Here is a 13,489-nt window from a genome sequence, read left to right as displayed (position 1 = left end):
CCTCCCTGCCTCTCTCCCTCCCCCACTACCGATCCCCACTAACCCCCTCCCCACCCCATCGGCCCCCACCACCTGGGGCACCAGCGGATACACGCCCGGGCGAGAGTTTCTTGTGAAAGCTGGGTTTATATGCCACTGTTTTTTTGTTTGCCTGGTTAAAGTGTATCTCAACATGACGGACCTTAGGCTTCCTCAGCTTCTCTTCGTGTCAGGCCGCCCTGCTGTGCCTTACATCCACTGTAATGTTTCCGAGTAAATATTTACCAATATTCTTGCATCAATCAAACAGAGAAAAGGAAAGTTTTTAATTTCTGTTGTGTTCTTGTCTGTCGTTCCCGGTTATCACAGGTGGCGTTTCTACCGATCATTCACGCACATGTCGTTCCTGGTAATCTCAGCACACGTGCTTTTCCTAAGACTTCATCACATATGTCGTTTCCAGCGGCTCAATCACACCTGTTTTTTATGTCAATGTCAGTCACCTGGCAACCCGCCCGCGGACTTGTTAACGCAACTTTCTTTTCTTCCAGTTCAATTCCACAAGAGGGGTAGAAATAGCCTAAGCTAATCTATATTTTTGAGAGGTATCTTATTGTCTCAATAAACGTACTTGAACTTGAATCAGTTCCACATGCGCTTTCAGTACTTGTGTTGTAGCTTCCGGTATAACGCCCGCACCTGCCGAATACCTTCCTTCCCTGGCAGCTGTGGACAAATGTTTTGTTACAAATAATCAACGTTGAAAAATGTTGATTAAACGTTCATCCAACGCTACTCCAGCATGTTGAGTCATCAACGTTGATACAACGGTCCTGGCTTGTGTGTCGAGGTTCGAGGGGGGTCTCCGTGTGTTAATAAGGGCGACAGGCGAGTTAACACGTGAGCTATAAACAGCTTAATTGCAGTCTGTGGAGGCGTTAACACCATCTCCCGTTGTAATTATTTGTGTATGGCGGCCCAGAGTTTAGCTTTCCTTTCATTGTGTTATCATAAATATATATTGTGTGACTGTCCAGTAGGGAGAGCGTAATACCGGGGTTTAAAACTGGATGCTATAATATTGTTTTACACTCTCTGTAATACCCAGTATGGGATGTTATCTTATTTAATCCGGTTAATTCCTTAACTCCTCCTTAGGGTTCATTCACTTTACTGAATATCCTTGCTGCGTCACTTACCCGGCTTCTCCAGTGACTTATAAGTTGTTAAGTTTAGGTATAATGAATTTTAAATAAGTATGGAGGACGTATTTTTTGTTAATGCTGTAGACTAATGACGAGAAGGGAATAGAGGAATTAAGAACTCGGTACTGCAACCAAACTTCCATCGAGAAGGGTCCAGCTTCGAAGAGCAGTCTGTTACACAACAGAGTGCAGAAACAGGTTATCTGTTGCTATACCGTGTAACAACAGATAGTATGGAGGGTATAAAGCCTATACCCCTCTATATACCTAACACTATATACCTAACATATACCCCTATATACCCTCCGTATAAGTATGGAGGGTTTAAAGCATATCGACTGTTTGGTATCAAAGGCTTAGTCTTTCATAACCCGTTGAAAGTTATGGCTCACTTGGGCACTTAACCCTTAAGTTAAGCATTTTAAAAGTCCTGTCAGGTGCACATTGAAAAAAGTTTTGAAGACCCATAAGGATCAGTCACATACAGCAATTTCCGTACGGAATGGAAATCACTGATAGTAACTTCAGCTCTTGCATAGGGTGGTTAAATTTAATCAGCCCCCAGGCCTATTCTAGAATTCATAATAATTGCATATTTGCAATTAATGTCTTTGTTCTTTGGTATGGCTTGTGGTCAGATCCATGCACAAGGCATTTAGAGCACAAACGAGTATCTGTAGAGAAATCTCTACAGCTCCCTTCCATTGTCAGTGGTGTTGGGATGCCTATTTTCTTATTAGCTCTTCAACAGCTTCCGGCTGTGCCACAGTCTTCTGCTGTAAGATAAGACTTATGTCTTTTTCTTTGTTTCTTTTTCAAATGTGTGATACCTCAAGGAACCGAATGTATAATAGCTCATAAATAACTCTGTGAATATATGTATCTTTTCTGAACAATGATTTTTGGTTGGACCTGGTCTCTCACCGTCTCCTCTTTGCAGCATGTGGTTTGTATTCACCAGAAAGAATGTTTAGTTGGGGTCTGGAGACCATGTAGTAATATGTCTGCTATCTAGAGGCAGCTGGAGGGTACTGTCTCTTTAGCGATAGCTTCAATGAGTTTCCCTCAGTACCGTCACCAAGCATGTCACTTGCCCAACTCTAATAATCCTTTTCTAAAGAACACACAGGATGCAGACGATGAGTCACAATAACATGGCTGAAGATATGATGACCATAAAGTACAATACTTATATATCAAGTATTGTATTTTATACTGTTATCATGTAAAAGGGGTGAAGTCTTGCAGTAAGTAGACTGATCAGTGTCGTTTGGCCATCATTCGAGTTTTGCCTCAGTAATCAACATAAGTAATGATTTAAATGTAGTCAGCATTGGTATAGTGCAGGAATCATCAAAGACATTTAGGAAAGTAAGTTGGGGCTATATAAAGAGAAGTATTTATTATATAAACAATAATCATATTTACACTACCTACACTAAAACAGTTTATTAGTTGTCCTTACAAGCATACATATACAGGACACACACATATAAAATTGTCATTACCCATCCCATGAAAGATGGAACTGAGAAGGCACCATTCTGGAGGAATATTAATATAATTTATTCGAAGGATGATGAACATTAGAAAAAAATTCACTCCACTTCACAAAATCAAATTTACCTGAATTTACCTTAGGGCCATCATCTATCTAGTGGCTTTGATGAGAACAGGAAGCCAGCAGCTTGTCAAAGTTCCATTTTCCCTGAGATATTTTGTCCAACTGGATTTTGGACTGCAGTAATGTAGTGATATTTATTAAGGCTTAAGTGGGTAAACAGTTCCATGGGTTTCACCGTATAGGTGAAATGTTTCTACTGTTTTCTTTACTATACTGATGCTTGTTGAGCTTGAAGCTGTTTCCCCTTGTATGTGTTACATTTTACATTTTAAAAAAACACTGACATTCTTTTTGTAACTCATTTTATATATATGTATTTTTACCTGAATAAACATTTTTTTTTATTATTATTTGAAACCACTGGGAGCCAATGGTGACCTTACAAAATGTCTAGTTACTGCAATTTGCAACAGTACATGAACAAATGACATATTTCATACATAACCACTGAACAAAAATTACTAGCAACTATAACATACTGGCCACATATACATTAACAATTCTTTCCTTAAATGTGAGTGCAGGTACAAACGTACACTACTCTTCAAAAGTATGCAGCGCCTTCCTGCACACCAAACAATACATAATGGAAATAAATAATGTATTATAATTACCTTTTAATACTTTGTTGGGTGGTCTTCTCTTCTTCATGGCTTGGATACAAGAAAGAGCTATGTTTCATAGGTTCTTCGGCCGAGATGTTTGTCCAGGACTGACTGATATCTTTCTTGAGCTTGGGTTTGAAGCCATCGTCTTTCCTCTGCAGATCTTCTTTTACCAAGTGCCAGAGGTTCTCAGTTGGGTTGAGATCTGGACTGTTACCTGGCCAACACTTTATGAAGGGTACCATGCAGTCATCAAGCTGCTTGGTTCTCTTACGGTGTGGGTATTTTTCTCAAGCAAGGGTTTTGGCAAGCTTCTTGTGCGTCCTAAAAAAACTTAAAGTGAATTAAGCTGTTTATCTGGAGTGGTTTTGTGGATATTTACCAGATTCGTTTAAGCTCACACATGCCAGCATGTTAAAACAGAGCGGTACTGCTGCTCACACCGCCAAGTCTGTCACCTTGTAGCTTGATGGCAACATGCCACCCTTCGTATATGATTGCCCAGGTAACAGCCCAGATCTCAACCCAGTTGAGAACCTCTGGCTCATGTAAAAGACGATCTGCAGGGAAAATATGTCGGCTCCAAATCCAAACACAAGGAGGCCATACATCAGTCCCAGGCCAACATCTCACCTGAACACTTAACATAGCTCTTTCTTGTCTCCAAGCCATGAAGAGAAAAGACCACCCTTCCAAGCATTTAAAAGGTAATGATTAATTTACTATACATTTCCTTACGTGTTGTTTATTGTGCGGGAGAACGGAGCCTCATGCTTTTGACGAGTAGTGTACATTGCAAATGGGAACAGAAATAAAAGCTACGTGTGTATGAATTTTGTAGTTACAATGTATTACTTAAGTTAACATTGTTACATGTTATCCTATTGTACTTGATGCTATGCAAATAAACTGATCATTTCTTATTTTTATTTAGATTTTAAATTGTATATATTCTTAATTCATTACAATACTTGAACTTTAGGAATTGCAAAGCTTAAAACAAGATTATAAAAATAAATAAAAATACTTATGTAAACATTGTAAGTGTATTGTTTATGCATGCTTGAGTGATTTTTAAATTGCAAATATACAGTAAGTACTCTACATTTTCCTGATTAAATTTACACAAGGGGCCACCATCCCTAGTGACCTTGATGGGGACAGGTAGCCAGTGGTTTGTCAAAGGTATCCCTCTCCATTATTCACTGTGTTTTAAATTATTGACTGTACTTTGGAGTATCTATATTGTCAATGTTGACTCAGAGTTAGCAAGGTTCACATGGCCCTGAGCTACATTGTTTTGCTTCACTTGAACCTTACGAGACCAGAGGCGTTTACCCTTGTAAGACCAAAACTTCTCTGAGGTGAGGAAGCTCTCAGCATCGATCAGTGACTGAGGAAGGTCGACATTCAGTGTCTCTGGCAGGAGTGAAGCATTTAAACAGCCAAAACACCCAATGAAAAAGATGATGAGGTAGGGTAGCCAGGCTCCATAAACATTCTGAAAGTATTTAGTTTGTCAAATAAATTGTTTAGTAAATTAATTCTACATTTGTTATTAGCATAGCTAACATACTGTAATTAGATAAACTGAACTAGAGTATTTTTGTAAGCTCATTTGTTAACGAGTTTTTAATTATTACTGTTAAATTATTCCAGTTGATATCTGCAGCAATGATATTTTATGCAAGATATTTACACATACGAGACAGTTAATTATGTAATTAAATTTAGATTAATTGTAGAAATTAGATTAGTGTGTAGACAATTTAGATTAAAGTATGAGCATCCTGAATAATTGTTTCTCGCCTTCCATTGTTTTAAACTAATTTGAATTCTTTGGAAGAACAAAATATATGCGGCTTATTGCTGAAAATGGGTTTTTGTCAATAACGTTTTTTTGTGTGTCCAGCAATCACTAGATAATAAGTTAATGTTTACAGTTTTCATTGTTTTGATGCCATTTGTTACCTCTGTTGCTAATATTACAAAAAACTTCCATATACATCCATGGATATATAGAACTTAAAATTAGTTTAATTAATCCTGATAAGATTTGCTGAATTTCAATTTGCGTTTCCTGTAAAATTCAAGAAAACGAAAATATATATGGGTAAATTTTTTTTTTAAATATTAAAAAAAAATTGGACCATAGAGCCACATGCTCTAAAATAATTAGTGAATTTATGTATACAATTATTTTATTAGGTAATAAAAACCTAAGAAACTTATACGCTAAATATAATTTCTTTAAAAATCATTAGAAAAAGTCATAAACCAATGAAAGCAGTTGTCTAAGTCAATTTTAGTTATCTATTCCAGAAATATACTAAAAGTAAATATGAATTCACAAGGCAGTACGGTGAAAACGAGCTTGATACTGTGATTATATCATGGTATTTACTTACAGAGTAGGCAATATAGGGTGCAGCAGTGCCGAATATGGAGGAGATGAGGGATGAGAGACCAGTCCCGCAGGAGCGGTGGGTGGTTGGGTAAACCTCAGCACACTGCACGTATACCACCATGAAGCTTATTGTAATGAACATTTTGCTCACCACCATCAGGGAGATGGTCACCCACTGTGATGCATCTGTTCAGTCATTGGAAAAGGTTATTTATCTCTTTACCAATTTGTCGTTTTATCTTTTCTCATCTGTTTATCTTTACGCCTTATTCAGAAGTAAAATATTTATGGTGTAAATTTTCCCTCAGTTTGTGGTAGTTTAATTTTTTGCTTTCGTGATATTAATGCTGTCATTTATCTGAATAGAGAAAACAGCCAAGCTGATTATTATAATTGTATATTGACCTCACTGAATTGCCAAATTAGTTTGAGCCACTGTCATGCTGTGTTATACCATGGTGTCACGAAGACTTTGATACCGTTGGCAAAACATACTGTTAAGACTTACCGAGGAAAAAAACATTAACCAAAGAGAACACAGCAGCTAGCAACATGGCGCCGGCAGCCGTCCAGCGTCTGCCCAGGAAATCCGCACTCCACCACCCAAGGAGGTTCGCGGGCAGCTCTGTCACAGACAGCAGAAAGAAGTTGAGAAATTCATTGCCACTCATGTTAGCAGTGTTGTAGGCCAGGCCGTAGTAGAACAGGTTGTTGCTCGTGCTGGCGATAAGGAATAATTTCATTTAGTCAATCGAAAGTGTGACATTTTTGTATAGTTTTGTATTTACAACTTGGTAACCATTTAGATTTAAATTTTAAATAAATAAAAATAACTACTTGGAAGTTTTCTATAAATTATTAAATTCAGTATAAACAATAGCTGGACATTATGAGCATTGCTCTCGACCTGCATCTACAAATAATATACTGTTAGTAACATTTAACGAAAATAATGTGTTAGGAACTTAATATATAAATCCAATAGATATTCACAATAGAGCAAGACATAATAGGGTCCCAAACAGATCGGTATTAAGACTCTTCTTATTCCTGATTTATAACAAAATAATAATAAGATGAAACATGGAAGAAAATTAGGAATTTGTTTGACACTTAGACAAATTGCAGGAATGGCTTATCAAGCAGTTGCTAAAAATGAAGATGTAGTCAAAGCAACAAAGATAGGTGCTGGAAGAGATAGGTGCTGGAAGAGATAGGGGCTGGAAGAGATAGGGGCTGGAAGAGATAGGGGCTGGAAGAGATAGGGGCTGGAAGAGATAGGGGCTGGAAGAGATAGGGGCTGGAAGAGATAGGTGCTGGAAGAGATAGGTGCTGGAAGAGATAGGGGCTGGAAGAGATAGGGGCTGGAAGAGATAGGGGCTGGAAGAGATAGGTGCTGGAAGAGATAGGGGCTGGAAGAGATAGGGGCTGGAAGAGATAGGGGCTGGAAAAGATAGTTGCTGGAACAGATAGGTGCTGGAAGAGATAGGTGCTGGAAGAGATAGGTGCTGGAAGAGATAGGTGCTGGAACAAAAGGCCAGACACAACTATCAGCTGGGAAAGAAAATATCAGAGCCAGGAAGAAAAACTGGCTCGAGGGCAGACATAACACGAATCTCATCTCACCAGGCACTTTTAAATGTGAACAAATCCACACGGGACGTGATATATATATAACAACATATATCACAATCCACAACAATCCACAAGGGTCGTGAATATCACGGCCCTTGTGCATTTGTTCATTTGATATATCACGTTATTGTGATTTCTGTGTGTACTTTTAAAGGTATTAAATAATAGGGCAGTGGAATAGTAGTGTAGTATAATAGGGTAATGGGATAGTATTGTAGTATAATAGGGTAGTGATGAAGTGAAGTATAACTATACAGAAGTAGAAGCATACTCTATTTAAATGGATTCAAAGTGATGAATGATGAATGCGTCTTTGGGGTGGGGCACCGCTTGTACAAGCTGTGCCAGAGCATAGACTGAGCCCCTAAGACAAATTGGTGTATAATCTGCTGTCTGAGCATTTGGGGTTGAGCTTCAGCTACCACGTCCTGCCTCTCAACCTTTAATTATCAAGTGTACGTTCTCCTAAATGCCATGTAGGGAAGGGGAAGGGATCTATCAGGAGAAAGCGCCAAGTCCTTACGACTATATAGCACTTGGAAGGGGTCAGGATAAGGATCTGGGATGGCACGGGGGAAAAGGAAAGATGCCTAACCACTTAAGACGGTCGGGGATTGAACGCCGACCTGCATGACGTGAGACAGTCGAACTATCGTCCAGCCCAAGTTATTGGAGGAAGGGCTGTGCATTATGAGGACGGAATGGCCCACATTAAACATTAACTTAAAAAGCAAAATGTATAAAATCTTGATAAATAGCGAGAAGAGCTGTACTAGATATCCTAGAGAGAAGGGGCACGTCCTATATATATTCCTCATTTCTTGCTAGCAAGTACTAACTCTTCATAAGAACCATATGCATAACAATACTCACTAGCAAACTGTGAGGAGAAAAGTACGAAGACGAACAGTGGGATATTTGAAGAGTTGGAGAACGCCGTAGTTTCTCACAGTGTTGTGGATGAGAGACTCGGCCTTCAGAGTGTCTGTCAGCTTCTCTGGTACCGCCTTACCATTGCGCTTGGCGATGGTCTTCATCAGCTCTGTACACTGCTCGATGCGATCACGGGATAGCAGCCAGCGGGGAGACTCTGGTAGAATCCTGTCGGCGCGAAAACTAAATTATTGTCATGCTCAATGAAATCACAAGAACGTGATGCATCTGTTTTTATAAGGTACCACGTGAAAGACTGGCAAGGAAATTACAAGCTCATAGAATAAATGGTATAGTAAAATAATGGATAAAGCAATGGTTAAAACAAAGAAAGTAATGGGTCGTTTGTAATATTACAAACCACAGTATCAAGTTTGTAGATAACACTAAGATCTATGGTAAAAATGAAAACGAAAATGATAAGGAAGCCTTTCAAAAAATATCTACATGAACACTGCAAACGGTCGAAAGACTGGCAAATGCTCTTAAATGTTGAAAAATGCAAGGCCTTGCATGTAGGGCATAACAGTGCACATCACAACTATCAGATTAAGAACATTTCCGTGCTGCAGATTGATGAAGAAAAGTTGCGCAACAAGCGGGAGTTGCAGTTAAAAATAACAAACTCTAGGGATATTTAAACGAACCTTTAACATACTGAAAGATAAAGTGATTATTCAACTGTTCAATTCTTTGCTGCGCCCTCATTTAAAGTACTGTATACAAGCATGGAGATCTCATCTTCATAAGGACATATCTACTTTGGATAAAGTACAACACAGAGCGACAAAAATCATCCTAGAACTTAGTCGAGTCTCATACCAGAAACGGTTTGGGGGGCAAAGGACCAACAACACTTCAAACCAGACACGACAAGGCTGATCTTATCAAAACCCTTAAAATACTGAACAAGTTGGAGGATAATAATTCAAACCACTTTTTTGAAAGGTCAAATGTAATACAAACAAGGAGGAAACAGATCAAAACTCAATAAGCCATAAAGTAGGACAGAAAACAGGTAATGCTTTTTCACGCATAAATCCATGGTACTGCCTATCCGCCGAAGCCGTAAATACCAAGACATTGCTGCAGTTCAAAATCCAGTAGGAAAATTATCCCAGGAAAATGGGGGAACCTTTGACAAACCGGCTGCTGACTGTCCACTTCGAGGCCACTAGACAGGTGCGACCCTCAGGTAAAGCACCGAGTCCATGCAATGTGATCGGACACGCATTCCTTGAAAAGCTCCAGAACTAGTAATCTTATGCAAGTTTTCTTTGCTCCTTAAAAACACACCACACAAAACCCATTGAAAGAGACAAATGTTGTCTATGCGTTCGCATGCCCACTTAGGGACTGTCACCTCCAACGAACTCATTATATAAGCAAGACAACATCCCTTTCAAGGAACCTAACAAGGCACAAACTTGCTTTACAAACCTTTCCAACAATCTATGGCCATGTCAAAGACCATATAGTCTCTGTACATAACCAGATAATCACCGGAGATATCTTGACAGAACACCAAAATAGTCGACAAACACAGGAACAATAGAAGACTACACATTGGCGAGACATTTTACATCAAACAAACCACGCTATCTATCAAAAGCTGACAAAATAACACAACACACAACACCAAATTACAATCTGCCATCTTCCAGAACGCGACGAAAATTACAATATACGACTCCAGCCATCGTTGTTGTTGTTTTAGATTTAGCCAATCAGCTACCTGCAGCTGCACGGCGGAGCATGCAGTTGCATGTTAATCTTCCAAAAGGCCGCAATTTGAAAATGAAAAATAATTGAAAATAAATTTTGGATTTTTGTTTTCCAAAACAACAAGTCCTCTGGTAGGTTAGGCGGGCAGGAAGATCTCCTAAGGTTTCAAAATGTCACAAAAACCGTTAATTGAAAGTTTCGTCTCCTAACCTAACAGAATAAGCCAGAGGACCCAAAACAGAAAACGGGATAGTACGTCACTTTCGTGAGCCAATTCCATTTTGAATTACGTCCTTTTTTTTAGGCTGAATGAGTATACTAGCGTAAGCCGACGTAATTTGTAAGAGGACTGCGGGCGAGATCGACCAGGCCCACAATAGCCAAGCACGACTAAAATAACAACTCAACAGCCACACTTTCATGCTGAGATAATCACACTCAAACACTTCTAAACATGAGTATAGGCACCTTGGAACAACATCTCAAATAAGTATGCCTCTCATACTGAAAACAATAGTTATATAAGTAACACACACACACACAGCTGGTACTACTGACAAGCTCATCTCACTCGTGAATAATACTGGTCCAGGACAGGTACACTATGGCCCGCCCGCCATATGTTTGTGTTTCTTTTTACTGTCGATGGTAATTGAAAAATCAATTCTCCAAAATTCATTTTTATTTCTAGTCTGACGCGACGCTTGAACGCGTTTCGTAAAAACGTATTACATTTTCATAAGTCTTTGAAAATGTAATACGTTATTATGAAACGCATTCAAGCGTCGCATCAGACTAGAAATAAAAATGAATTTTGGAGAATTGATTTTTCAATTACCATCGACAGTAAAAAGAAACATAAGAAATATTGAGAAAATTCGTGTTAGAATTATTAATCTTACTTTTTCGGTTATATTTAACAACATATGTTAACAAGAAAGACTGCTACCAAAATATACTAATATAATATAATATAATATAATATAATATATATATATATATATATATATATATATATATATATATATATATATATATATATATATATATATATATGATTGTACTAAGCAATCTACAAGCTGTGACGTGTATAACTGGAGGGGCATTGCCCTCCACCTCCTGCCCTCTAAGAGAAGGGAGTTACGTGGGGAAGATAGAGAGCTGCACAACACGGGTCCTGCCCACTCAATTGCCGACCAGACAATTGGGCGCTGCTGTTATGACAAGGTCCAGGGATCATGTTCTGGTATAATCTTGATACAAGCTTTATCACGGTGTACTGTGCTGCTTCCTGGGTTATTATTATGCAATATTAGCAAATATACACAGTGACTGCACATGGTTGCAGCCCATGTCTGCACATGTCTGCACATGTCCTAGCTGTAGGTTGTCTAAATGTATTGAATCTCAATCAGTTATCCTCGATCATATGTATTCTGTTCCATATATTTATCTCTAGCAAACACACACACACACACACACATGTCCACAGAATGGATCCTGTAGCAGCTGTCTAACTTCCAGGTGCCAATTACTGCTAGGTGATCAGAGGTACCAATGAAAGTATTATATATATATATAATATATATATATATATATATATATATATATATATATATATATATATATATATATATATATATATATATATATATATATATATATATATATCACTAAGAACTCTTTGACCCGGCCAGGATTCGAACCCATGCCGTCCAGGATCACCCCTAAACGTACACAGTACCGTGACCACCGCACCAATGATCGTCTATAAGGATTGGTCAGTCTTGGCGCTTATTAACTAAGCTCCCTGACTGACCAACCCCCGACGACACTCATGGATCCATTTGGGTACAGTTTTTCATCAAATTCTGACGCATGCACGGGCCGCACTGAGTCTAACATGTGTGAGAAAGCTGCATGAACGCGCAAGCCATATATCACTAAGAACTCTTTGACCCGGCCAGGATTCGAACCCATGCCGTCCAGGATCACCCCTAAACGTACACAGTACCGTGACCACCGCACCAATGATCGTCTATAAGGATTGGTCAGTCTTGGCGCTTATTAACTAAGCTCCCTGACTGACCAACCCCCGGCGACACTCATGGATCCATTTGGGTACAGTTTTTCATCAAATTCTGACGCATGCACGGGCCGCACTGAGTCTAACATGTGTGAGAAAGCTGCATGAACGCGCAAGCCATATATCACTAAGAACTCTTTGACCCGGCCAGGATTCGAACCCATGCCGTCCAGGATCACCCCTAAACGTACACAGTACCGTGACCACCGCACCAATGATCGTCTATAAGGATTGGTCAGTCTTGGCGCTTATTAACTAAGCTCCCTGACTGACCAACCCCCGACGACACTCATGGATCCATTTGGGTACAGTTTTTCATCAAATTCTGACGCATGCACGGGCCGCACTGAGTCTAACATGTGTGAGAAAGCTGCATGAACGCGCAAGCCATATATCACTAAGAACTCTTTGACCCGGCCAGGATTCGAACCCATGCCGTCCAGGATCACCCCTAAACGTACACAGTACCGTGACCACCGCACCAATGATCGTCTATAAGGATTGGTCAGTCTTGGCGCTTATTAACTAAGCTCCCTGACTGACCAACCCCCGACGACACTCATGGATCCATTTGGGTACAGTTTTTCATCAAATTCTGACGCATGCACGGGCCGCACTGAGTCTAACATGTGTGAGAAAGCTGCATGAACGCGCAAGCCATATATCACTAAGAACTCTTTGACCCGGCCAGGATTCGAACCCATGCCGTCCAGGATCACCCCTAAACGTACACAGTACCGTGACCACCGCACCAATGATCGTCTATAAGGATTGGTCAGTCTTGGCGCTTATTAACTAAGCTCCCTGACTGACCAACCCCCGACGACACTCATGGATCCATTTGGGTACAGTTTTTCATCAAATTCTGACGCATGCACGGGCCGCACTGAGTCTAACATGTGTGAGAAAGCTGCATGAACGCGCAAGCCATATATCACTAAGAACTCTTTGACCCGGCCAGGATTCGAACCCATGCCGTCCAGGATCACCCCTAAACGTACACAGTACCGTGACCACCGCACCAATGATCGTCTATAAGGATTGGTCAGTCTTGGCGCTTATTAACTAAGCTCCCTGACTGACCAACCCCCGACGACACTCATGGATCCATTTGGGTACAGTTTTTCATCAAATTCTGACGCATGCACGGGCCGCACTGAGTCTAACATGTGTGAGAAAGCTGCATGAACGCGCAAGCCATATATCACTAAGAACTCTTTGACCCGGCCAGGATTCGAACCCATGCCGTCCAGGATCACCCCTAAACGTACACAGTACCGTGACCACCGC

At 39.9% G+C, this 13,489-nt stretch overlaps 1 protein-coding gene across 2 annotated transcripts in view; it reads right to left on the bottom strand.

Moving 5' to 3' along the window:
* Window positions 1–2,571: 2,571 nt before the first annotated feature.
* The window catches only part of LOC123768679 (carcinine transporter), a 30,028-nt gene continuing 19,110 nt past the window's right edge, over window positions 2,572–13,489 (bottom strand). For both annotated transcript variants that reach the window (XM_069316359.1, XM_045759360.1), the window contains exons 7-10: window positions 8,329–8,556; window positions 6,329–6,540; window positions 5,822–6,006; window positions 2,572–4,914 (exon numbers count right to left, since the gene is read on the bottom strand). In XM_069316359.1, coding sequence (XP_069172460.1) covers window positions 4,654–4,914; window positions 5,822–6,006; window positions 6,329–6,540; window positions 8,329–8,556 — 886 coding nt within the window. In that variant the 3' untranslated portion in view covers window positions 2,572–4,653. The remainder of the gene's footprint in view (window positions 4,915–5,821; window positions 6,007–6,328; window positions 6,541–8,328; window positions 8,557–13,489) is intronic.

Source organism: Procambarus clarkii, chromosome 83 (assembly GCF_040958095.1).
Source record: "Procambarus clarkii isolate CNS0578487 chromosome 83, FALCON_Pclarkii_2.0, whole genome shotgun sequence".
Lineage (NCBI taxonomy): Eukaryota > Metazoa > Arthropoda > Malacostraca > Decapoda > Cambaridae > Procambarus > Procambarus clarkii.
This window is presented reverse-complemented; position numbering and strand designations above follow the sequence as displayed.